General features: G+C 41.1%; 1 protein-coding gene across 8 annotated transcripts; it reads right to left on the minus strand.

Moving 5' to 3' along the window:
• Positions 1 to 10,831: 10,831 nt before the first annotated feature.
• On the minus strand, positions 10,832 to 22,042 carry RNF6 (ring finger protein 6). Of its 8 annotated transcripts, XM_025364502.1 has the most exons (6): positions 20,732 to 21,276; positions 20,198 to 20,280; positions 18,418 to 18,628; positions 16,870 to 16,965; positions 13,538 to 13,656; positions 12,664 to 12,833 (listed from the first exon to the last, which is right to left on the minus strand). In XM_025364502.1, the coding sequence occupies exons 1-6, from the start codon at positions 20,838 to 20,840 to the stop codon at positions 12,711 to 12,713; spliced, it is 741 nt and encodes a 246-aa protein (XP_025220287.1). In that variant the 5' UTR covers positions 20,841 to 21,276; the 3' UTR covers positions 12,664 to 12,710. The 8 variants fall into 8 exon arrangements, with proteins under 8 accessions (XP_025220286.1, XP_025220285.1, XP_025220280.1 ...); XM_025364501.1 differs by lacking the exon at positions 20,732 to 21,276 and adding an exon at positions 21,982 to 22,042 and having other exon boundaries at positions 10,832 to 13,656; XM_025364500.1 differs by having other exon boundaries at positions 10,832 to 13,656; positions 20,595 to 20,757.
• Positions 22,043 to 24,233: the final 2,191 nt, after the last annotated feature.

The following is a 24,233-nucleotide window of genomic DNA, read 5'->3' on the forward strand; positions in this document are numbered from 1 at the left end:
AGCTGTGGATCTGCTTGGAAGCTGCAAGGACTAACTCCTTATTCTTTATGAGGACCACAAAGAGAGGCCACTTATGAAGGCGTGTGGTTCTAGACCCCAGGATAATGGAAGAAAGAGAGGTTTGTGCCACTAGGCCCTTATTCTGCGAGCAGAGCCCTATCTACCATATTTGGCAGTCTGGCCAAAATGAAGCTAACAGTGATAAACTTGGAGAACCAAGGCCTGCTTCAGGTGCTGCCAGTGGCCTCTCAGATGACTTGGGTAAATTATACATCTGTCTGTACTCCCGTTTCTTCCAAAATAAGCACAAGTAATTCTCACCAATCTACTGTTGAGTTGGTTTGAATATCAGATGAGACAATGAGCATGGAATCTCTTCAGAGAAAATGAAATGTGATAGAAAATTAAGATGATGTGCCAGTTATTATTCTTAGCATTTCCAAGGGGGTGCTGACACCCTCCCCTTCCCTTTCAGATTATTGGCAATAGGAGAGGATCAAATTAAGATCATAATTAGATGATTTGAGAAATTCACATTACTCTTTAAAATACTGAAGAATTCATTAAACCAAGATCAAAAACGTTTGTGGCTATGCCAGGTTCCTGGAATCCTAGGAACCACTATGAATCCAGAAGAAGCGTTAACTGTTAAAGCTCAGAGGAAATATTTTAGCAATGACACAAGGCAGCTTCTTATCTCTTGCTTCACAGCATCACTAAAAATAAATTTAAAAAAATACGAAACAAAATGAAAATAAAACTTTTAACTGATCCCCAGAAGAACAGACTCTTCGGAAAAGCTGACAGACAGAGAGGGTCAATGATCAAGAATAAAAATAGTATGGTACATTTAGAAAGGAAAAACAAACACCCACATCACACGGGCAGTTACTTACTGTGAACAAACCATGAACAAAAGCACCTCAAGGCTAAGGCAAATGGGCCACAAACTGGATATGAGTCAGCAACAGAAGTCCTTTTATTAATTAAGCTCAAGACTGGATACAAGGTTAACAATATTTTATGCTGATGTTTACGAAGCCCTTACCACATGCCAAGGACTTTTAGTGTATACCTGTATTATCTTACTTAACCCCACTAGGTCAGTGTGACTGTTATTTGTATTTCACAAATGGAAAAACAGATGACCAGAAAGTTAAGGTACTTGCATAAGGCCTCCAAACCATTATGTGGCAATTTGGGCCATGAGCTGACATCTGTCGCCAAAGTCTGTGTACCTCATCACTGTGGTGAATTGCCTTACGAGAGCATCCTGCTCATACAGAGTGCAGGTTGCAGCTCTGGGCTTTGACAAAGAGGCTTGGCAGACCTTAAGAGGATTCAGAGGAGAGCAGTGGAGTAAGGTTATTTCACCTGGAGAAGAGAAAACTAAGATATGATCCCTAGCAGTGTTAGCTTCTCTGATAGCAATTGGGATCAAGAAACAGATAATAGATGCAGGTGGTTTGGGAGAGCAAAGGAGGATTTGGGCTAAGCCAGAACCAAATTGTGATTGTTTCTAAATGTGCTAAGGATGTTAAATATTTGTGGCAGTCATAGAGGTGTACCACTTTAGAGAACCTGCGTGAGAAGCACGACTGACTGAGAGCCTCCAGTTGTCTCACACCTTTGGGTGTGCCACGGTGCTCAGGCCCAGGCCATGCTTTCCCCAGGCTGCTCCTAGCAGTGACTATGCATGAAGGCAGTATTAGAACTGGGCCATTTCTGTCCAGTGGTGGCTCCTCTATGATCCTGGAGAGCTCTCTTAGAACTACAATGCAGGCCGGGCGCAGTGGCTCACTCCTGGAATCCCAGCGCTTTGGGAGGCCGAGGTGGGCGGATCACAAGGTCAGGAGATCGAGACCATCCTGGCTAACACAGTGAAACCCCGTCTCTACTAAAAATACAATAAAATTAGCCGGGCGTGGTGGCAGGCGCCTGTTGTCCCAGCTACTCGGGAGGCTGAGGCAGGAGAATGGCCTGAACCTGGGATGCGGAGCTTGTAGTGAGCCGAGATCGCGCCACTGCACTCCAGCCTGGGTGACAGAGCGAGACTCAGTCTCAGACAAACAAACAAAACAAAACAAAACTACAGTGCAGTCTGGGGCTTTTCCTGCTCGGGCCTCCTTCCTTCCCTTTCTTCTCTGGAAGGTGTCAGACCCACAATGCAGCCTGGAGGTTCTCCTCACCTACTCCCACTCCCTCTGCCTGTATCGTCAACAAGTGTTTCCCCAATAAATTTCCTGTATGTATAATCCTATCTTGGTGTTCACTTCTCAGAGATCCAAACTGACAAAATACTGAGTGTGTAGAAAATGGAAATAAGGCCAGGCACAATGGCTCAGGCCTGTAATCCCAGCACTTTGGGAGGCCGAGGCAGGTGGATCAACTGAGGTCAGGAGTTCGAGACCAGCCTGACCAACATGGTGAAACCCCATCTTTACTAAAAATACAAAAAATTCGCCAGGCGCGGTGGCAGGCGCCTGTAATCCCAGCTACTCGGGAGGCTGAGACAGGAGAATCTCTTGAAACTAGGAGGTGGAGATTGCAGTGAGCCGAGATTCCACCCCTGCACTTTAGCCTGGGCAACAGAGTGAGACTCCATCTGAAAAAAAAAAGAAAAGAAAAAGAAAAGGGAAACAATAACACCTTTGGTCTTTAAAAGCAGGTTTGGCAATTAACTGAGAAATTTTAAGTGCAGGTTCTCAAGAGCCCAAGGAGGATGTGTTTAGAAGACTGTCCATCTTCTCCTGGACCTGAGAGTCTATGAGTCTGTACTCATCACTTAAATATAACAGGTTAAATGTTCGTAGTTTATTTCCATGTAAGAAGAGCCTAAGAAATATGACTATTCATCTAACTGAAAATGAGAAATGCCTGACATGGCATCTTCACTGCATCTGCCACGGTCTCTGATCTGAAACCTGCTCTACTCTCACCCATGCTATTAGAATTATTGCAGGGTGAACAGAGACCATACTCTCCAGACCATAAGCTGCAGAGCTGAGGCCTGGGCCCTCCAAACTGGTTTGGAAAGTGCACTCGGAGTCCCTGGAGCAACATGATAAATTGGCCCAAACTTCCCCAGAGTCCTACCAAGCCAGATAGACCATGGCTCATCATTTTGTCCTGAATAGGTTAGAAGAGGTCTTTCTCTGTGTTGAGCTTCAGTTATTAGCCTTATAACACCAATAATTAGACATCTTCTGACAATAAACACATGGCATCAGACATTAAATTATGTAAATTATTAGCAAAGACATTAAAAAATACAAGATATTTTGCCTTGCTTCTAACCAGCCACTTGACCTTGGATAAATTATTTAAGCTCTCCAGATCACCTAAGAAATTCTGAGAGTTGATGCTCAATGTTATAAAATCATTGAAGTTGTAATCCTCACCCTGTTAAGGGGTCACTGTTTCTCAATAGGACTGTACTAGTTCAGAAAATGCCTTTCCATGGGATAGATATCCATTTTGCTCAGGTGGGTGTGGTAATCGTCCCTGTCTCAGTATACTCAGTGAAAGCTCGCTTCTCACCTGAACAAACTGAAGAGCTTCGTGTAATATATTGAACAGGAAGGTGTCTATTAACATCAGTTTCCAAGACACAAACAACTCTACTATCAACCACACAGGGTAAACCCTCTTTAAGATTAAACCTAAATCCTTTTTCTTTGTTTAAAAAATAAAATAAAAAGGCCGGGCACAGTGGCCACGACTATAATCCCAGCACTTTGGGAGGCCAAAGCAGGAGGATCGCTTGAGTCCAGGAGTTCGAGACCAGCCTGGACAACATGTCGAAACCCTGTCTCTACAAAAAATATAAAATTTAGCTGAGTGTGGTGGCGCATGCCTGTAATACCAGCTACTCAGGAGGTGAGGTAAGAGGATCACCTGAGCCCAGGAGGTCGAGGCTGCAGTAAGCTGTGATCATATGCCACTGCACTCCAGCCTGGGAGACAGAGTAAGACCCTGTCTCAAAAAATTTTTTAAAAAACTCTGAACACACTTCAGCATTAAGCTTAATGCAGCATTAGGGTGTGAAGGGTTAACCTGCTCTACCATGCTTTCTCCCACTTTGCTCTGCCCACAGTCAGAAGAGCCACAGCCTGCCAGCCAGCCCTTTGACTGGGGGGCCCTTTTACCCACTCCCTGCTGGCTGGGGGAGGGGAGCCAGCAGAGGAAATAGATGGATGCAGTGAAAGACAAGACAATGAGCATACAGCCCAAGCCACCATCTGCCTGGCAGGGTGGCACGAGACAGAGTTTGGGACGCTGGTGTAGCCACTGTGGTTAAGCAGACAGTGTCTGCAGCAGGCCGTCGAAGATCGGGCAATTTGAAATGTGAGAAAGGCAGGCCTTGCAGAGTGTCAAACACTTGGGTGCAAGATAAACTTGAACTGTTGAAGAACTCTTGTTCTGTTTTGTTTGTTAACTTTCAGGACCATTGGATTTTTCTGCGTTTGGCTGCACTTGAATAGTATTTCAGAAACACTGTGGGTTATATGGGTTATATACATTTTTGTGGACTGGCCTGGGAGCCTTTCCTCTCTTGCCTCAAACCACTAATATCTGATATTATTTCTATGGGAAATGTGTTCTGAGTTTCAAAGAAAATCTTACAAACAAGGTTTTAATGTAGAAGCTATTTGTAAGCCAGGATCTATCTATATACTGAAACTTCTACGCATTTGCTTATTAAATATATATTGAGGGACCTAGCATGTACCAGATATCATGCTAGGTGCTGAGGATAACCAAGGGGTTCACAGTCCTTTGAAGAAGCACATAGATGGGGAAGTGAGCAGGTCCACATTATGACTCTTGTGGGCCCTCGACACTTTTCCCTTCGTGCGCCCCTTCCTCCTTAAAAAAAAAAAAAATTAAAAATTGTATTTTACAATTGTGTTGGTATAAATACAATCCAAGTTGGATTATATTCTCTCTCGGTATGTGGCTGGTTTTAAAAGAAATTAAAACATTTTCATGGATCCCTAAACGTATCCTAGACCCTTAGTAGGATTGTGCCTACTGAGCCTAATGGATAGGTTGGCCCTGGAGAGGAGGAGGGCAAGATGAGGACTTGCAGGAGTGACACCTGAGGTGACAGTTAAAGGACAAGCAGGAATGAACCAGAGAGGCAAGAGGGGAAAGGCCATTTTAGGGAGAGGGAACAGCATGGGCAAAACCTTAGAAGTATGAAAGGCAAGGTGAGACACCCTGCAAGTGATCCTAAACGGTAAAAATGAGATTGCAAAAGACAGGCAGAGGCCAAAATATGAAGAATCTTGTGTGCTATTCTAAGAACAGTGGGAAATTAACAGGGACAGCTGAGGAGTGACAAGTCAAAATGAGGCTTGTAGAAAAATTACACTGGAATAATTGGAAACAGAATATGAGACTACCTGAGAGATGATGGCACGAATCTATGTGAGAAATAGTGACAACCCTAACTGAGACAATAAAAATGAAAATAACAAGTATTCCAAAGGATGCAGGTTGATTCATTGGGTAGGAGGAATGAGGAAGAAGTCTGGGTTCCTACTTGTTTCCTTCTTAGCCCTTTAGTGCTTGACTAGCCATCAAACATACGCCACATCAAAGCAGCCAGCCAGCTCAGATATGGGAAACTGCTGGTCTGACCTTTTGGCCTCATCTCCAAGCCCTCCTGTTCTGACAACACCCTATTTTAACTCAGTTCTCAACCTATAAAGCTTTTCAGTATCTTGGTCACAGTTTCATGTTTGACCCTTGACTACACCAGTGCCGTGAATACGGGGCAATCCTGCTGCCCATTCTGGCCCCTTGGACCCATGCCAGCTAAGGCAGTCCCACCTGGCCTCCACATGGATGTGGAGCAGACTCTTCTGCCTTGATTGAACTGGTGCATGGTAGAGGCATTGGCTGTGCTAGAAAAAGATGACGAGAAAAGGATGTGGGGAAGATGATTATTTCCAGTCCAAATATGCTGAATTTGAGGTTCCAAAGGGACAACCTAGTAGACATTAACTAAGGCAATCACAAATGTGGTGCTAGAATTTAGGAGAATGTGCTGGAATGGAGAGGAAGATTTAGGTGTGTGTAGAAAAGAATTTACATGGTAGGTGTCAGGCTGGCCCTAGAAAGGCCTGTTCGCAAGGTTGGCTCTTAGCTGGCACCTAGGAACTCGACTGGGGGAATATTCTCACTATTCCCTGAGAAGGGTGGACCACTGTGCCTAAACTGTTTGTGCAGACAATATAGTTTACGCTGAACACCTGCTTTCCTCCTGGGCATCTGGAACTTTGGTGTGTGCTAGGCAAAGGGTGCCTGCATGACCAGCCCTCAGTAGAACACTGGGCGCTGAGTCTGTCACGAGCTTTTCTGGTAGACAACACTTCTCTCATGTAGCCACAGTTTGATGCTGGAGGAATTAAGTGTGTCTTGTGTAACTGCTGGGGCAGGACTCTTGGAAGCTTACCTGGATTTCTCTGGACTTGGTTCCATGCGTCTTTCTCCTTTGCTGACTGTGCTTATATCTTTTCCCTGTAATAAATCTTAGCTGTGAACATAACTATATGCAGATTCTTTCAGTGAATCACTAAATTTGGATGTGGTCTTGGAGACGCCCAACACAGAGATTTATCAGGAACACCTGGTCATTCGGTGCTGGGAATAACACCGTTAAGTGACCCCCTCCCAAGCTACATGGTTGCAATGGACTGGCCACATAATCTGATCCCAATTGGCTGGAGTAAAGAAGGTCATGCTGCTTGATCCTACAGACAAAAATGAAGATACCTTCTTCTATCATAAAATGCACTGACCTGAAATGCAACGAAAGGACAAGGGTGACATTCAAGGGAAGATTAAAGAAAGACTCCTAACTATTCCAGAGGCAAACTCTATGTGGCTAAGAGTTAAGAGTCATAGAAAGATCCTCTTGACAAAATGCAAAAAGAACAAACAAAAGACCTAAAGGTTGTGTGGACCATGGCTATTCCTTTAGCAAATTGAGAACAGTACAAGATTTCTGGCATTGGATACAAGATCCTAAGTAAAATTGTTAAGAAACTAGTTACGGTTTTAAGGAAGGTGTATTGTCAAAAAGTCCCTAGCCTGTTGTACAGAGACCTGTGACCATCCAGCATTATGGTAGACCCTGAACGAAGCCCCCAACACTGAAGTGCCAAGATCAAAGCCATTCACTAGTATCTCCTCAAACAGCTGCCTGCCATCACCACCACAAGCACCAGTAGGAAATCCTCCCTCGGTGCCTTTTCCAAAAGTGGCCCCAACAATTTATTCTACGTCTAAGAAGTGAGGCAACAACAAGAATGCTTATGAGACTCATTGTTTCTATCATTCATCCTGCTAAGCTTGCTCAGCGAGATACGGTATTACATAACCTGTCCCAGTAATCAGTGTATGGCACTTCTTTCTCCCTTTTTGGTTTGACTTTTATTCTATTTCACTGTATCAGGTAGGCAGGAGAAGCTACTTTTATCATTTATCCCATAATCTGCAGAATGGTGAGAAGTCACAAACCTGATCAAATCCAAGCTAATGGAAGAATTGACACTACCCAGAAAACCTGAACTCAGAGGGGCTAAATCGTGTCACTTCACAGTACAGAAGCTGTATGTGATTTTGGATTGTTACCCACTGGGGAGAAGGTGAGCACATTTGGAATTGCACAGAAGGTGGCTGGATTAGGATTAAGTAGGAACATTTTTACAATTAAATGTGTGAGAAGATGTGATATATATATATACACATATATATACTGGGCAGCCAAGAAGTTACTCCATCGTCAAATGAGACATTAACACAATAGAGGAAAAATATGTCTGAAAGTCATTATTTTCCAGAAGAAATGTGAAGTTATTTTTAAAAAGGAATAAAAAATATATAGGGGCCAACTCAGAGTCTTCAGAGACTTAATACTCAAAACTTGCTGAAATTATGGGTCTCCAGTGATCAAAAGGGCAAATATATTCAGGGACTAACACACTCATACTCACTGAAAATAACTCACAATCTGTCTCTAGAGACTAAAGAAAAAATCATCACTGACAGCCATCGTCATGTCTTTTGAAACGTGGGATGATGTTCTCAACGATAGATGAATCTGGCTTCCTGGGAAATCATCTCCTAATACAGATACTCCAGCTCTCTGACTTCCAATGTTGCACAGGACTGAGGGAGAGACCCCAGCTGAGCCTCCTACTACTGCAAAGGGAATTAACCACCCTGGCTTTCATGGAAAGTGCTGTTTCTAGTTTCTCCCTCCCCTGGCCACAGATTATTCCAATGGAGAGATGCAGGAAGATTAAAAGTTCATTAGATGTTCTTGTCTGGGAGTAATATACATGAAAATGCCTCAGGCTGAGCTTGTCAACTCCGGCCCTTAATGCAGCATCTTCAGATGCCTCATTCATCTCTTTCCTGGATTCATCTTTATAATACAGATTCTGTTATATCTTTCAGGGGCAACCCTTCTCCATTCATGAGACAGACGGATGTATTTGCATATGGAAATTAGGGTAATCAGACATATGATAGAACAAAGTTGTAAAATTAGAAAAATCTCTTTAGGAGGGATTAAATTAGGCTGAAAACTTCCCAAGGCATTTCTACTTCTCCAGAATGCAGCATAGCAGGAAAAGCAGGAGTTTTGGAGGCAAATAGCCACGTGACTGACTCCCTAAACTCTGCCAATTACTAGGTTAGATAGCAAAAATACTTAAGGGAGACCTTCAGAGGTTCAAATTATGAATTCACATTAAATACTGAAAGGAAAATAACCTCATAAGAGTGGTAACTAAGTAAGGGTCATAATGCTGGCTGAAACAAAAAAAGTCTAGGAAAGGAGAAAACAGGGTAAAAGGATGTAACTATGTGAGAGGGCGGCTGGAAGCTGGCATTCTAGAAATAGAAGTTGCCAGACAGCCACACTATAAAGAACAAGCTCTATGGACCTGACATGGAACATAATATTCAAATGAAGAATTTCTAACTATTTGTTCCTCTCTATATTGGAACCACCAAGGGTATAATCATTGCTAAATAGAAACTATAAATAGATTAATGGGTCTTTGTATTTGTCATCAGCCTTGTTTATTGGGAAATGAATGAAAATATTAAAGAATATCCTTTTTTGTTCTCAACTGGGTTATCAACTTATGAAATTCATTAAGCTGTACTGTTGTTTTCAGGGAATTTTCCATACAAAACACAACCTACTTCTGTTTCAAATGCCTATATGGGATTTCTTTCCATGCTGGTAACACTATCATGTCTTGCAAAGGACTGAGTCAAAGAATCAATATGCCTTTATTGTTTCTGTAACCTTCCTTTTTCATTCCACCCTTCCTTTGTCCTCCTCCTAATGTTCCTATTGCATCAGGCCCAGGGAGGTAGAACTTCCTAAGGAATACTCCATATAAGAAATAAACGGGCCAGGCGCAGTGGCTCATACCTGGCCCTTAATCCCAGTACTTTGGGAGGCCAAGGCGGGCAGATCATGAGGTCAGGAGTTCCAGACCAGGCTGGCCAACATGGTGAAACCCCGTCTCTACTAAAAATATAAAAAATTAGCCGAGTGTGGTGGTACATGTCTTTAATCCCAGCTACTCGGGAGGCTGAGGCAGGAGAATCGCTTGAACCTGGGAGGCAGAGGTTTCAGTGAGCCGAGATTGCGCCACTGCACTCAAGCCTGGTCAACAGAGTGAGACTCTGTCTCAAACAAAATAAATAAATAAAAATAAAAAATAAACGCTGGATTCAGTCTCTCCTCATACTGGGGGCAAATTGTAACACTAAAATAAGTGAGATGTATGAATTAAGCTATGTTCAAGATGTTTAAATTGGCATACCTTATAAAGGTAATTTGTGCTAGCTCTCCCTCCTCCACCTAGGTGATTCTCTCTTCATCTGTGAATATATGACTCTCTTCTACCTCTTCATACTGAACTAGAGACCAAATAACGTCTTTTTAAAAAAACAACATTTTTACACCCTTCTCTTTCCTTTCTGTTTCACCAAATAATGTCTTTTTTTAAAAAACAACATTTTTACACCCTTCTCTTTCCTTTCCGTTTCATTGCCATCATTCTAGGTGAGATAACTGATGATAACTGGTAATACAAATAATGACGTCTTTCATCACAATAGTGCTCTTACTGGTTTCTGTGCTTCCTATCTCTCTCCATTCCAGTGTGTTCTATATGCTGTAGCAGACCCATCTTCCTGGGCCATGGAAAATGATCTTACCCTCTGCCACTAAAATCAAGAGACACCTAACATCTCTATAAGGTAAGATAAAAAGTCCTTAGTTTGCTATGTAAAGCCTTCAAATCTGATCGATCAACCTTCCCAGCTTTATGTCCTCAAACTGACCTATGTAAATAATTTACTCCAAACATAGTCACAACTTTTATGAAAACCTTTTACTCCATGCGTTAAATGCACTCCTTAACATTCCTGGGCATGAATCTAACCTAATGAATCGAATATAGTCACCAGTCAGAAAGGAAAATTAAATGTGGAGATATTTCTAAATCTCACAGAATCTGGCCTTAAGTACTGTTCTTGTGATTTTGCCCAAGCGGTATCACCACAAGAAAACCCTGTCATATATTAATAAGCAAATATGAAAGAAAGAATAATAATCCACTTTATCAATTGATTTTCAGTTTCTAAGAGCAAATATATCTTTTCCATGAAGCCAGGGACTTTTGTCTGTCGTCTGGGGAATACTCTATCCCATAACACTGCCTGGCATCTAGTATGAAATATTAGCAGGGGTGAAAAAACCACAGAGGAGCAACAGAAAAAATAGTTCACATACAGTCTTTGTTTTAATGTTTATTGGTAGAAACAGATCTTCAATGCGTACTTTTTGTTTATATAAACTCTACATTCTCTTAAAGGTTTTTGTTTTGTTTTCATTGGAGATTTTTAGCCTCCAAGTAAACTTAACATAGTATCTATGCATCTGATTCTTTATAGACTTTTTTTAGACTTTAAAACTAGATTTGAGAAACCATGCATATTCTATACCTTATTTAATAATCCAAAGAATTGTTTGCACTTTCAAAAAAGTTACAAAAAGGCTGAACACAAGTTAAATAACCTATATGGATCTAAATTTTCCATTTCTGAATACTTTTTCAGTATTATATATTGCTTGCTGTCTAATAAGTTAGATTGTCAGAGACGCGTCAGTAAATTATCTCTATTTTAAAATTATATCTGAATCCCCTTTCTCTGAGATGATCTTGCCAATATTAAACATTGTGCCATATGCAGTATTAGCCCAAAAGCTTAAATAAGAACCAAACTTGTAGACTGAATATTTTAATCTTAAAATTACATACCTATATATACACCTATGGTATGCTGCATATTAAATTTAACATTTCAAGTAACATATATAGCAAACATTCAGCCAAATACTCTTTCATGAAAAGATACTATCCTTAAAATAAAAAGTTAATGAAAAGCTTTAGACACAAATGTCTAGACATAAGTACTAAGCCTATGAAACTTGAAACTAAAGTCTGCTGTACTATTAAGAAAAAGAAGATTGATTCTTAACCTACTGAATTGCGCAGATACAAAAGTGCTTAGCATGACAAAATTACCAAAAATAAAAACATTTTAGAGGTTATTTGGTTCTAGCAATATTAACTATTCTGTATTTCTGGATAATTTAACATTTGTATTTTAAATTTTATATAAATTTCTTTTTAACAAGTTTAAAAAAGCACACAAAAAATAGTTCAAACTATATATAATCTGTTATTTTTCATCCTGGTTAGCTTATCACAAATAACTCAGCAAAACAATACTTGAACATTCAGTTCTACTAAAAAACAATATTTGAGTAGATCTCATCACTCTACCCATTGTTTGCTATGTTGGACCCTAAAACAGGCTGCCGACAGATCGGACAAGTGCAATTCTCTGAGAGCCATCGGTCAATACAATGAATGTGAAATTCATGCATGCAAGGTAATTGCCTGAGCTTGTTTCCAGTTACGTAGTCACTGATACAAACACTACAGATTTTACCTAGTTCACTATCAATACTGTTATGCTCATAGTGCCGGGTGGAAAGATTGTCAATCTGCTCTTTGGTTAAACCACGTATTCGATCATCATCATCACCTTCATTTAGTAAAAAAAAGTGAGCAAGGCGAAGAATAGGTAGTGTTCCAGTTTCAACTAAATTGTTTGAATTTCGCGACTGCCTGCCACCCCTACTGTCACTGCTTCCAGTATGAGGCTGGGTGGTCTCGTTTTCACCATGCATTTCAGTGCTGACTCCTTGGGCCTGCCTGTCTTGAGAGGAACCTTCCCTGTGCTGGCTCCTGTTGTTAACTGTACCTAAGTTACTTAGTTCTGAGTGCATCTCTGGTAAATGCTGGCCATTTCTCTGAAGCTCTGACTCAGATTCAGCCTCCATTAGAGAACTCAGTTCTCCAAACCCAGTCATGATCTGCCTTAAAATTGACCGAAGAGCCACTGATGATGGCTCAACCAGCTCATTCTCAGAAATCCTACGAAGAGGAACTGTTATGGTACTAACATAGGTTCGAATACCTGACCGCTCTAAACGAGAAATGGTTCGGCGAAAGCCCCCACTATTGCTTTCAATGGTGACTGTATTTTCTGCTAGCCCTACTCTGGAGCGAGTTCTATTTGCAATACTATCCCGATCTCTATTTTCTCCAGGACGGATCCTTCTCACTTGAAGGTCCAGTGTGATTGTTGGATGTCGTCGTACAGCAGTTGAGGATCTGCTGGATTCTTCTCCTTCTTCTACTGTTATTCTTGACACAAGCCTTGAATTAGAGAATGGGGTATATGCAGTACCTCTGCGTTCTCGTTCTCTATCTCGCTCTAAAAAGACTCGAGTTCTACCTCTCCTTCTAACAGATCTTCTAGTGCTTTGCTGTACTGGTCTACTTTCCCTTTGGGAACTATGATAAACAGTGCCACTCTGTCTCTGAATTGGTGAACGGCTTCGACTATTGAAAGTAGATCGTAATCTTATTGGCTCTAATCTTTGGTTTGTATTCCTCACTGTAACATTACTTCGAGCCCCATTTTCCCAAACATGTGCTGCCCCAAACCGTTGCCCCTCCCTTTGCCTGAGTTCACTACCACCTGATTGGTTTGTGTGACTACTGATATTAGTGTGTGAAGCGTTAGCTCGAGGAATGCCAGCTGCTCCCCCAATTCCATTTCTTAACCTTCCCAGTGTTGAGAAAGATCCTCCAGCTGGATTTTGCCCCCTTGAAGCAAGCCTAGTCCTTGGAATGTTGGAACTACTACCACTGAAATTCACTGAGGTTTGGCTTCTTGTTCGCCTAGCCACAGGACTAGTTGACCCTTGTTGCCTATTTGCAGTATGATCTCTGTTACTATCTGAAAGTGGAATGTCTGTATAATCTTCTCCATGAATTTCAAATCCTCTATTTTCATGATTTATGTGGATTTCCAAACTAAACCGAAACTCTCCACTGTTCGGGTTTGTTCGACTCACAGCTCTCCAAGTTTGGTTCCCATTTTGTCCACTTCGAGTTGCATTTCCTGTGCGCCGAAAGGTGTTCAACCATTCTAGAAGAGAATCTTCATGTGAACTTTCTCTAGGGACTTCTGAGTCTAGAAAGCAAAGAAAATCAACTTAAGGTCAATTCCTAAGACACATCTTACAGCTTTATTGAAAACTTGTAAGAAAAACAAAGTTTGTAATAAATTAAAGAAGAGCTGTGGATTTTAATGAATAAAAGATGGTAAAAAGACAACTTTCTAAAAGAAAAGTATATATACTGTAAGCATATTATAAAAATTAAATTACTATTTACATAATTACAAAGTATTAAATACTATTTATGCAACGCTATGGAGAAATCCTCATTCTTACTTTCTATCTGCCCATTACTAGCAAAATACTAAGGCAAATGAGAAATATATCCACTACCAAAATTTTACATTTAAACTGCTCTATCAATATAGTAAGATCGGCCGGGCGCGGTGGCTCAAGCCTGTAATCCCAGCACTTTGGGAGGCCGAGACGGGCGGATCACGAGGTCAGCAGATCGAGACCATCCTGGCTAACATGGTGAAACCCCATCTCTACCAAAAAAATACAAAAAACTAGCCGGGCGAGGTGGCGGGCGCCTGTAGTCCCAGCTACTCGGGAGGCTGAGGCAGAAGAATGGCGTAAACCCGGGAGACGGAGCTTGTAGCGAGCTGAGATCCGGCCACTGCACTCCAGCCTGGGCGACAGAGCGAGACTGTCTCAAAAAAAAAAAAAAAATAGTAAGATCAATAAAATACAATGACAAACTTTATGTAAAATTTGTCCTGTATTTGTGGAATCTTTCTGGAAAAGTCAACTCAGTCATTTTTGCAACTAGGTATTTCCGTAATCTTAGAAATTTTCCCTATTTCTCAGGTGCTGCCAAAAATGTACGCATCAAGAAACGTGAGTTTCTGAATATAACATTAAAACCACATTACTGTACTTGTCTTTGTGTGAAGCTGAGAAACTAGGCAAGTTACTTAAGGTCTCTATGGCTGATCCTTGTCTATAAACTGGAGATAATAATAGAATCAATCTCATAGGGTTATCCTGAGGATAAAATAAGATGCTATATATAACATAATTAGCATAATATCTGGCACATAAAAAGCCACCCCATAAATGTTAGCTGTTATACATAATAAAATACATTTTCTATTCATTTAGAACGTAAGCTCCAAGAAAACAAAGATTTCTGTAGTTTTAGTCACTGTTAACATCTCCAGCCTCTACAACAGTATCTGGTATAAATCAGACTTTCAATTAATATTGCTCAATTAATCAATTTAGAAGTAAATGTGTCACACATAAACTTCTTTGACTAAGATACTGCCACTGTGCCAAGCTTAAATTTCCCATTTATAACCAGTAGAGATTATATAAAGTACTAAACTTAATAAAAAGCATCAACACATTAACTACACAAACTTCAACTTTAAAGTTTGTTCTACTCAAAAATAGCTATTATAGGCCGGGCGCAGTGGCTCACACCTGTAATCCCAGCACTTTGGGAGGCCAAGGTAGGTGGATCTCAAAGTCAGGAGTTCAAGACCAGCCTGACCTACATGGTAAAAACCCGTCTCTACTAAAAATACAAAGAAATTAGCCAGGTATGGTGGTGTGCAACTGTAATCCCAGCTACTCAGGAGGCTGAGGCAGGAGAATTGCTTGAACCCGGGAGGCAGAGGTTGCAGTGAGCCAAGATTGTGCCACTGTACTACGGCCTGGGTGACACAGCGAGACTCCTTCTCAATAAATAAATAAATAAATAAAACAGCTATTACATGACATCATTCTGATTTCATTTCATTCCTGCAATCTCTCATAAGACTTTTTAAAATGTTAAAGTTGAAGCTATTAATCAGCTGTTGATGCCAATAAAATAAACAGCAACTGAGTCATATTCCAAAGATGATGACCTGTTTTATATATGATGAGTACATTTTCCATTCAAACGTATCAGTATTAATTATCGTATCTATATAGTACAACTCACATATCTAAACACAAAGAATAAAATGTGTTAATGTCTACTTTCCATTTGTTTGGAAAAAGATATGAGTAAAAGGCAAGTGAACATGAATTATTTTAAATGCTACTTCCTTTTTTGATTAACTTTTGATTAAGTGTAGCGACGATGGTGCATGTAAAAGAGTTTGCCAAGTACCTAGTCAAATCTACCCTACTCTTCTTCCATTGCAAAAGCATTGGAAACGGGCATGTGGACAGCCTGGCAGTTAGGTATGGCCATGAGACTAAGTTCTCATGAATGGAATGGGAGAGTAAGCAATACATCCTACTCTCAGGCTAGTGCCTGGAGCTGCTTCCTACCAGCTAGAACCTAGATATGGTTGTGACTTAGCCAGATCATACAAATGGTGCCCTGGAGCAGTGATGACCCATAAAACTGTCTCAAGGAATGAGTATGTTCTGTATTCGTGCTGTCCAGTACAGAAGCCACTAGCCACATGTGACTATTAAGCACCTGAATGTGGCTAGTATGAATGATGAGCTAAATTTTAAATTTTATTTAATTTTAATTAATTTCCATTTAAATAGTCATATGTGGCTAGCAGCTACTGTACTGAACAGCACAGTTGCAGAACCATTCTGTTAGCTGAGTGGATTCTAGGAGGATTTCTTTCCCCGGACTGTTAAGTAAGAAACTTCTAGCTTATTGAGCCATTGCATTTTGGGGTTTTTATATGACTTCATGGTAACTAACACAATGATTTTGACATAATATGTGAAACTACTACTAAATACCTCTGAGGAGGGAAGTAGAACTGGTTAAGAGGAACATAAAAGTGGCTTTTACTTTTAACTGTGCATACTTCATTTAGTTTGAAGCTCTTTTACAGTACTTTCTTTATAAGAACTTTTTATATGTAAACCATCAAACAGAACAAAGAAATAGAAACAGGTTTCCTAACTCAGTCTTTCTACACGGTTCTAGATACAAATTTTTAGAAGCTGAGAAATACCACTTTAGAACAAGTAGTGTCTACATTCCAAGATTAAAAATAACTATGGTGGGAATTAACTTAATTGTATATTATTTCATAAAGTTCTCTGAAGGCGATCTGTGTGTTTAAGACATCTTTGCATTCACTCCTCTGTCCTATACTGCCTAACCATACTGCTTTACTACTCATATACATATGATCTGAATGAGTGTCACATTAAAACTGGAAAAAGTTGAAGACAAACATACTATACAAGGTCTAAGAATTTCATTTCTGCAAGTCCTCCAATCAAGCCTGTTCCTTATGGAAAGGACTCCATAGTACCTCTGTAATTCGTTCCATTTCTCAAGTCAGGCTGAGATGCTAGCTGTTCCTTGACGCCATCTAACCGCTGTTGCAGTTCTTCTGATGTTATTTCTCCTAAAACAATGAAAAATTGCTCATTTAAGAATTCTGAATTAAGTTTTACGAGACCTCATGAAGGGTAGACTAATCTTTAGTAACCTATATTAGACAAATGTCTTATTACTTTCATATGTTCCGTAAATTGAAGACAGTTAAAAACTTGTACCAACGCACATCAATTCGGTTGTGCTTCATTTATTAATCTTGTATTAAAAATTATTAAAACAAGATTAATTTGAATAGCCAGGCACGGTGGCTCACGCCTGTAATCCCAGCACTTTGGGAGGCTGAGGTAGGTGGATCACCTGAGGTCAGGAGATCGAGACCATCCTGGCTAACATGGTGAAACCCCGTCTCTACTAAAAATACAAAAAATTAGCCAGGCACGGTGGCGGGCGCCTGTAGTCCCAGCTACTCAGGAGGCTGAGGCAGGAGAATGGTGTGAACCTGGGAGGCGGAGTTTGCAGTGAGCTGAGATCGCGCCACTGCACTCCAGCGGGGGGATAGAGGGAGACTCCGTCTCAAAAAAACAAAACAAAACAAAAAAAGATTTAATTTGAATAGTTGGTAAAGTGCTGCCAGTTGATATACTCAGGAATCTATAAGCAATAACTCTGTGGATTTTTGTCAGTTAAAAAGAAATTAATGGAGCATTTATAGAGAAAACTTCACATCTTTACTTTATCCCCAATACTTCATTATATGGATCATCAATATAAAAACACACAATATATAAATATACAAATTTCCATTAGTTCATTTGTAAAAAACTTTATGGAACACATTGGGCTTTGGGGGGAGTTATTAATTCAGCTGAATAAATTATAATACCCCAAATGAGTTCAAATTGGGTTTTAAGTCAATTTTTTTTTGAGATGGAGCCTTGCTCTGTTGCCCAGGTTGGAGTGCAGTGGCATGATCTCGGCTCACTGCAACCTCTGCCTCCCAGGTTCAAGCAACTCTCCTGTCTCAGCCTCCCAAGTAGCTGGGATTACAGGCACGCACCACGACGCCCGGCTGATTTTTTGTATTTTCAATAGAGATGGGGTTTCACCATATTGGCCAGGCTGGTCTCGAACTCCTGACCTCAGGTGATCCACTCACCTTGGCCTCCCAAAGTGCTGGAATTACAGGCGTGAGCCACCACACCCGGCCAAGTCATATTTTATTTGTATAAAAATTACAAATAGGACCATATATGTAAATACTTAACACCATTATGTACATTAACCTGTTTCTTAGTTTGGCATTTGTGTAACAGTGCTCCATGTCCCATATTTTCACCTTATAAAATACAGAAGCCAGGGATTTTCTACTTTATTACACTAAAAAGTTCTTAAACTCACAAAAACAATATACTATATTTTCATAAAGAGAAACAGGGAAAAAGAATACCAATTCTCCTTATCTTGAAATCCTTCCACCTAATGATGGAAAAAGGTGTCTCCTCTTTTACCGATCTCTTACCAGGGGTGCCTAAAAGGTTATGGTCTCTCATAAGCCGATAATCTTCATCATTGAGTTCATTAATAAACTGATAATAGGCCTCTTCTCTGTGGAGACGCTCTTGCTGCCATCTTCTCTCATTTTCATGATGATTATGGTCTTGAGATAAGCTTTCTTCACTGCCACCATCTGATCTAGATGTAGATTGATTCATCCTGAGATTCCTGGCTTTCTGTTCAAACAATACAAACAAAATTCAAGGTGTTAAGTCATGGACCACATTTGGCTTTGTATTTATAACTTACAGTTTTTAATTTTTAAATGTTGTCCCCTACCCAAATACTGTATTTGCCAAATCTTGCAGTGAGAACCTTACATATAAAATGAAAAACAACTTCTAGGAAATACAACACAATTGGAGCTACTTCTTTGCCTAAAGCCATTAAGTCAGACTGGATTTGGGTTTACCACACAATGCTCATGCCTGAATACCATAGTGATTATCTCATTTTTGACCCGGCTAATGATCTGGAAAAGTTGATCGAGAAGTCCTCATTTATGTTTCAGTATCTGGGTACTTCACATTAATTACAAATTTTAGGCTTGAATTATGCACATTCTTCACTTAATGAGCAAAGGGATATTGGGATGATATAATTTACATTTATTTTCAGCAAGGTATTCTTTCCAAAATAAGGCTCATGAATGTAATATTATCCCCCACTGCACTTTGTTGAGGTAAAAATCATTTAGCCTAATTAATATCTACTGAACAGACTGGGAGGTGATCTCTCGTTAAAGCCTACCAGGAAGACTTTGAAACTCAACAGGAAACAAGACATCAAGTATGACTCAAGGATTGTGAAAGTGCATCAGAGCACTTTGTATCTCCCCATAACAAGCCTCATCCTTAAGCCTGGAATGGTTAGTCCCAGGAGTTTCAGAGTGCCAGTGAAAGTTCCTAACTTTGCCTAAGAAAACACTATTTTTGAATTATATTTAAATGTCACTCCTGAGAAGCTCGCTTTTAAACGATAAGGAAATCAAGGGAGAAAGATGTTTGTTTCATAAATACTTTAAAATTTCTTAAACATATCTATTTAGTAAGTCACACTAAAGCAATGGTTCTCAAACTCACTTAAGGACATTTTTAAAAATCCAGATGCCCAAATCTCATCCCCAATCCTTGATTAGAGTTTTCCAGGGTAGGACCAGGTCTGCTGTTAACAGCTAATTTGGGTGTTCTACAGATGAAATAAACTATTCCTCAACAACCTCTGGCATGTCACTAAAGGGTATGAGTGATACAGCACCTGATTCAGTAGAGGCTGGAGGCTCAAATGGCTAGGCTACCAGTGAAGCAACTGTGCAACTCCGCCTCTCGAAATACACCAGGTGTTTAATAAGCAAGCTGCTTTAAATATAAGGTGAAATTAGCCTACAAGTCTAAAACACTGTAGGAGTAAGCAACTATTCAATTTCACCTGTAACACTAAATTACAAATTCAAGGATTTTTTTCACTGTGGTTATTTTGTCATTTTGAACAAATGACCTAGTAATATTATCCACTCAAATACGAATTAACACTACTAAAAACTCAAGATTTCTATCTTCAGATTAGGACCGTAATTAGCAAAGAGCATATTTCGTAGGTACAGCAATAATAGGATTTTTGTAATAGATAACTTTACAGAAACCTATCATAAAATCAAGCTACCCTAATATTATTTAAAACGTAACAGCTTCTCCTTAAAGGTAATTTTCTTATACAATTAATCACCATGAAAACAAAGCGAATACCTTATTTTCCTTTCGACATGCTTTTACCATATGCCATGGTATCCATCCTTCAATTGTTTGTGCCTTTTTTGAGAGTTGCCCATCTGAAGCAATAAAAGAGAGGTGAATAATTCAATAAACTGTCTCTTTGAAGGCCAGGAACGGGTGGGAGTCTCCCCACTCTGCTGCCAAGCCAAAGCAAATTCTCCAGTGGATTTTGTTAGACACATCTAGAAAATTAGATCCCCATACAATTAGGTCATGAACACCTCCCGCAAGGCCCCTACCTCCCGCAACAAACTTAGGCCTTTCGTCCTACACTGTCACTGCTCCTGGGTTTACGCCTCCTCTCTCAAAGGCCTTCCTTCCTATCCCGTTCCCATTCGGATGTTACCAGGGTTAGGCGTCTCTGGCTTACTTCTAAACCTTGACTTTCTTGCCACCCCCGCCCTCCGTCCCGCTACTGGTTTCTTTCCTGGCCGTTGCGACGGAAGCTCGCGCCGGGGGACGATCCCCAGTATGATAAACAGAGTGGGCTCAAGGGGCCCAACCAACCTCTTCCCAACCGAGCCTCAAGTAACGCTTCCCTTAGCGACCTAGATTCCCACAGGGAAGCAGGTGATAGACGGTGCATCCCAGCCAATCCCCAGCCAGCGGAGCGCATTAAGAGGGCAGTTAACCAATCGGAGAAGAGATGGGTGGCTCGAAGGATGGCCTGCTTTCCCCGGCGTCTCCAGGAAGTAGTGGTGGGACCCAGATCTTTCCCTCGAACCCACCTCTCCAAGTCCCGGGCCTTCCGCCTCCTGCCCGGAAAAAGTGTGCCGCGGACGGCGGTTCTCTCGGGTGCTGGAGGCTGTGGCTAGGAGGCGGGATAGGCTTGCCGCTGCGCCTCCGGAGCCCGCTGTTCCCTCGAATTGGCCACTGAGGAGAGAAGCCGGAAGCCCGTGCTGCAGCGTGGGGTCGTCCAGCTGGGGAGGATGCTCCGCGGGCGGAACGGCAGGCCCCAGCCCTTCTTTCCAGACAGCCAGGCCGCCCACTCGGCGGAGGGGAGTCGCTCCGCAGCCGGCCCGGAGCTCGCACCGGAGCTCGCCCGTGCGACTGAAAATTGCGTCCGTCGGGAGCTAGGGTGCCTGCGTCCCGCGTTCCGCCCTCTCCGCGCCGCCCTTACAGTGCCTCCTCCTCGAGGCCAAAAACCGGCCGCTCAGCGCTGGTGGCAGCCGCGTAGTCGCAGAGACACAGCTTGCTTTCCAGGCTTGGGAAGTCCCAGCACTTAACTCTACGCGTCGGTGTTGCTTGTTTGCCAGCCAGACTACGAAGTGCACCCAAAGGTGTATTCGTCCCTTTACTTCCGGGTGTAACGTACTACCCAGCCAGGCCCTTTCCCTTGCTGTTCGTTGGAACCTGGAAATTACAAACCCTAATACATTCTGAAGTCTGTCAGTCTATCTCTATTTGAGAAAAGGTCTCGCCCTGTCGCCCAGGCTGGAGTGCAGTGGAGCGATCGTAGCTCACTGCAGCCTCCAGCGTTCCGCCCTCCTCATCCCAGTAGCTGGAACTACAGGCGCTTGCCACTAATTTCACATTTTTTTCTTTTGTAGAGACAGGGGTCTCGCTATGTTGCCCAGGCTGATTTCGTACTCGGCCTCAAGCAATCCTCCCACCTCAGCAAAATGGGATTACAGGCATGAGGCACTGCACCCCACTACATTTGTGTTTTTTCACCTTCTCGCTAGGAAAGCAGTTTGAAACTCCCAACATTCCTCTCTCTGATTTTATTTCTGAGATGTGAGGCTTGCTAAACTTGCCTCACCATTAGTTAATATGCTGAGTAGGTCTCCGTCTAACCTGGTATAGGCCCCCTTCCTCACATCCCCCTATCCAGATGACTTCATCACTGGAGAGTGCTCACAATGCCGTTACTTGTCATTCTCCCGTTTGTTATTTCATTTCCGCATTAATTTTTGAGGAACTACCATAGTCCCATTATTATGCTGGGCAGTCCTTAGCATCAGTGAGCTACCAGTGTAGTAAGGATCTATGGACAAGTTTTTAAAATAAGCATATGGATATGGATACTAAAATGGAAATATGTAAAACAGCCTAGAAAGTCCTTCCAGGTCTCTCCGCTGCTTACATTGACAGACTGATGTCTTGGCACTCTGAAACTGCTGGAAGTTCCGCCGCAAGATACGGGAGTTCTACGCAACCCCCAACTCCACTTTTACCTAATTTTCTCTGTCTCCCAAAACTCAGCTCAGTTCTCATCTTTAAGGAATTTTTCCTGATACCTCTGAGGTAACACCCTTATCTCACCCTCAAGCCCGATATCTACACATAGAACTAGGCAAATGTCCCTTTTGGGGGCTCCCATACTCCCTCTTTATAAACCCATTTTAACATGTATTCATGTATTTAACAAATAGTGTGACTATGTATTAGGTGCTGGTAATACAGACTGAATCAAACAGTCACGTCCTCACAGAATGAAGTCCTTGCCCTCTTTTCCCATGGAAAAAGAGTCATTGAGCAAATACTTGCAATGATTTTCTGATTTTAGGTTTTTCCTACCTAGAGTCTGAACTCCTTAAGTGTGAACAAATGGTCTTATTCATTGTTGTAATCCCAGAACTGAGCACAGCACCTGGCAGAACATTCTCCTCAGCCTACTGCATGTATGAGCAGAGAAAAGTGCAATCTTTTGGCAAACAGGATTAATGCACATAGTGCAACGACTTCAGATATTGTGAACACATATCATAGAAAATAAGTAGAAATCATTTTTAATATCTATGTGAATTTTGGAGAGTGCAATCAAATGCAATAATCCAAGTGCAAATACTTTTTACATGTTGAGTGGGAAGGACATTTGTGTCTCTTCCTATTTTTCCTATTTCCTATTATATACCCTAAGAATTAAAAAAATATATAAAAATGTATAAATAAAAATACAATCAAGTGATTTACCAGGTAGGAAGCTGCAGGTTTTTGTGAGTAGAGAGTCAGGTAATGTATGTAACTTGAATCCAACACCTTGCTTCAGTTTTTGCGGTCCAAGAAAAAATGACTACCAAGAGGTACAATAGCTGGAATAGACAGCTGAATCATTCTAGATATCTACTCTGGGTCTCAGGACCTGCCAAAGTCTCTGGTCTAATTAATTTCTGTTTATTGGATTGGTACCTGGCCTTTTTAAGTGTGTATGCCTCATGTAACTCCTGCACTTTTTACAATTAGGAATAAAAAGGTGTAAAATAATTAAAACCATAAGATTAAAAGGATTTTCTGTATATCTGGTAAATTATGTACTTGTCATGTTTAAGAGATTTTGGCTTCATAAAACGACAGCCTTAATTACAATATAAAACAAAATGGAGCACTCGATTTCAAGTTTTTAAGTTTAAGTTGAAATCTTAACTAAGTTTATGGATGGCATCGGAACTGCAAAGAGAAATTTAGGCTCGCCATATTGTCTTATTATTGGTTTAAAAATTATTGTGTAAGATTTCAAGAAGGAATTAAATTTAACATTTGAAGTACTTGTGAATGGGATAAAATATTAAATTTATAAATACAGTTTAAAATGTTGGTTTGAAGATAATTAAATAAGTATGTGAATGAGATTGAAAGTTAGTGAAAGGCTAATTCCAAATGACTGTTAAGATTTACTATACTTGGCCAGGCACGGCGGCTCACGCCTGTAATCCCAGCACTTTGGGAGGCCAAGGTGGGCAGATCATGAGGTCAAGAGATCGAGACCATCCTGGTCAACATGGTGAAACCCCGTCTCTACTAAAAATACAAAAATTGGCCAGGCATGGTGGCGCACACCTGTAGTCCCAGCTACTTGGGAGGCTGAGGCAGGAGAATCGCTTGAACTCAGGAGGCAGAGGTTGCAGTGAGCCAAGATTGTGCCACTGCACTCCACCCTGGCGACAGAGTGAGACTCTGTCTCAAACAAAAAACAAAAACAAAAAGATTTACTATGCTTACCACTAGAATAATAAGAGCTGTGAACCAAATGTAAAAAGCTAAGGTGTAACTAGGACATTGAATTTGG

This window comes from Theropithecus gelada, chromosome 17 (genome assembly GCF_003255815.1).
Source record: "Theropithecus gelada isolate Dixy chromosome 17, Tgel_1.0, whole genome shotgun sequence".
Taxonomy (NCBI): domain Eukaryota; kingdom Metazoa; phylum Chordata; class Mammalia; order Primates; family Cercopithecidae; genus Theropithecus; species Theropithecus gelada.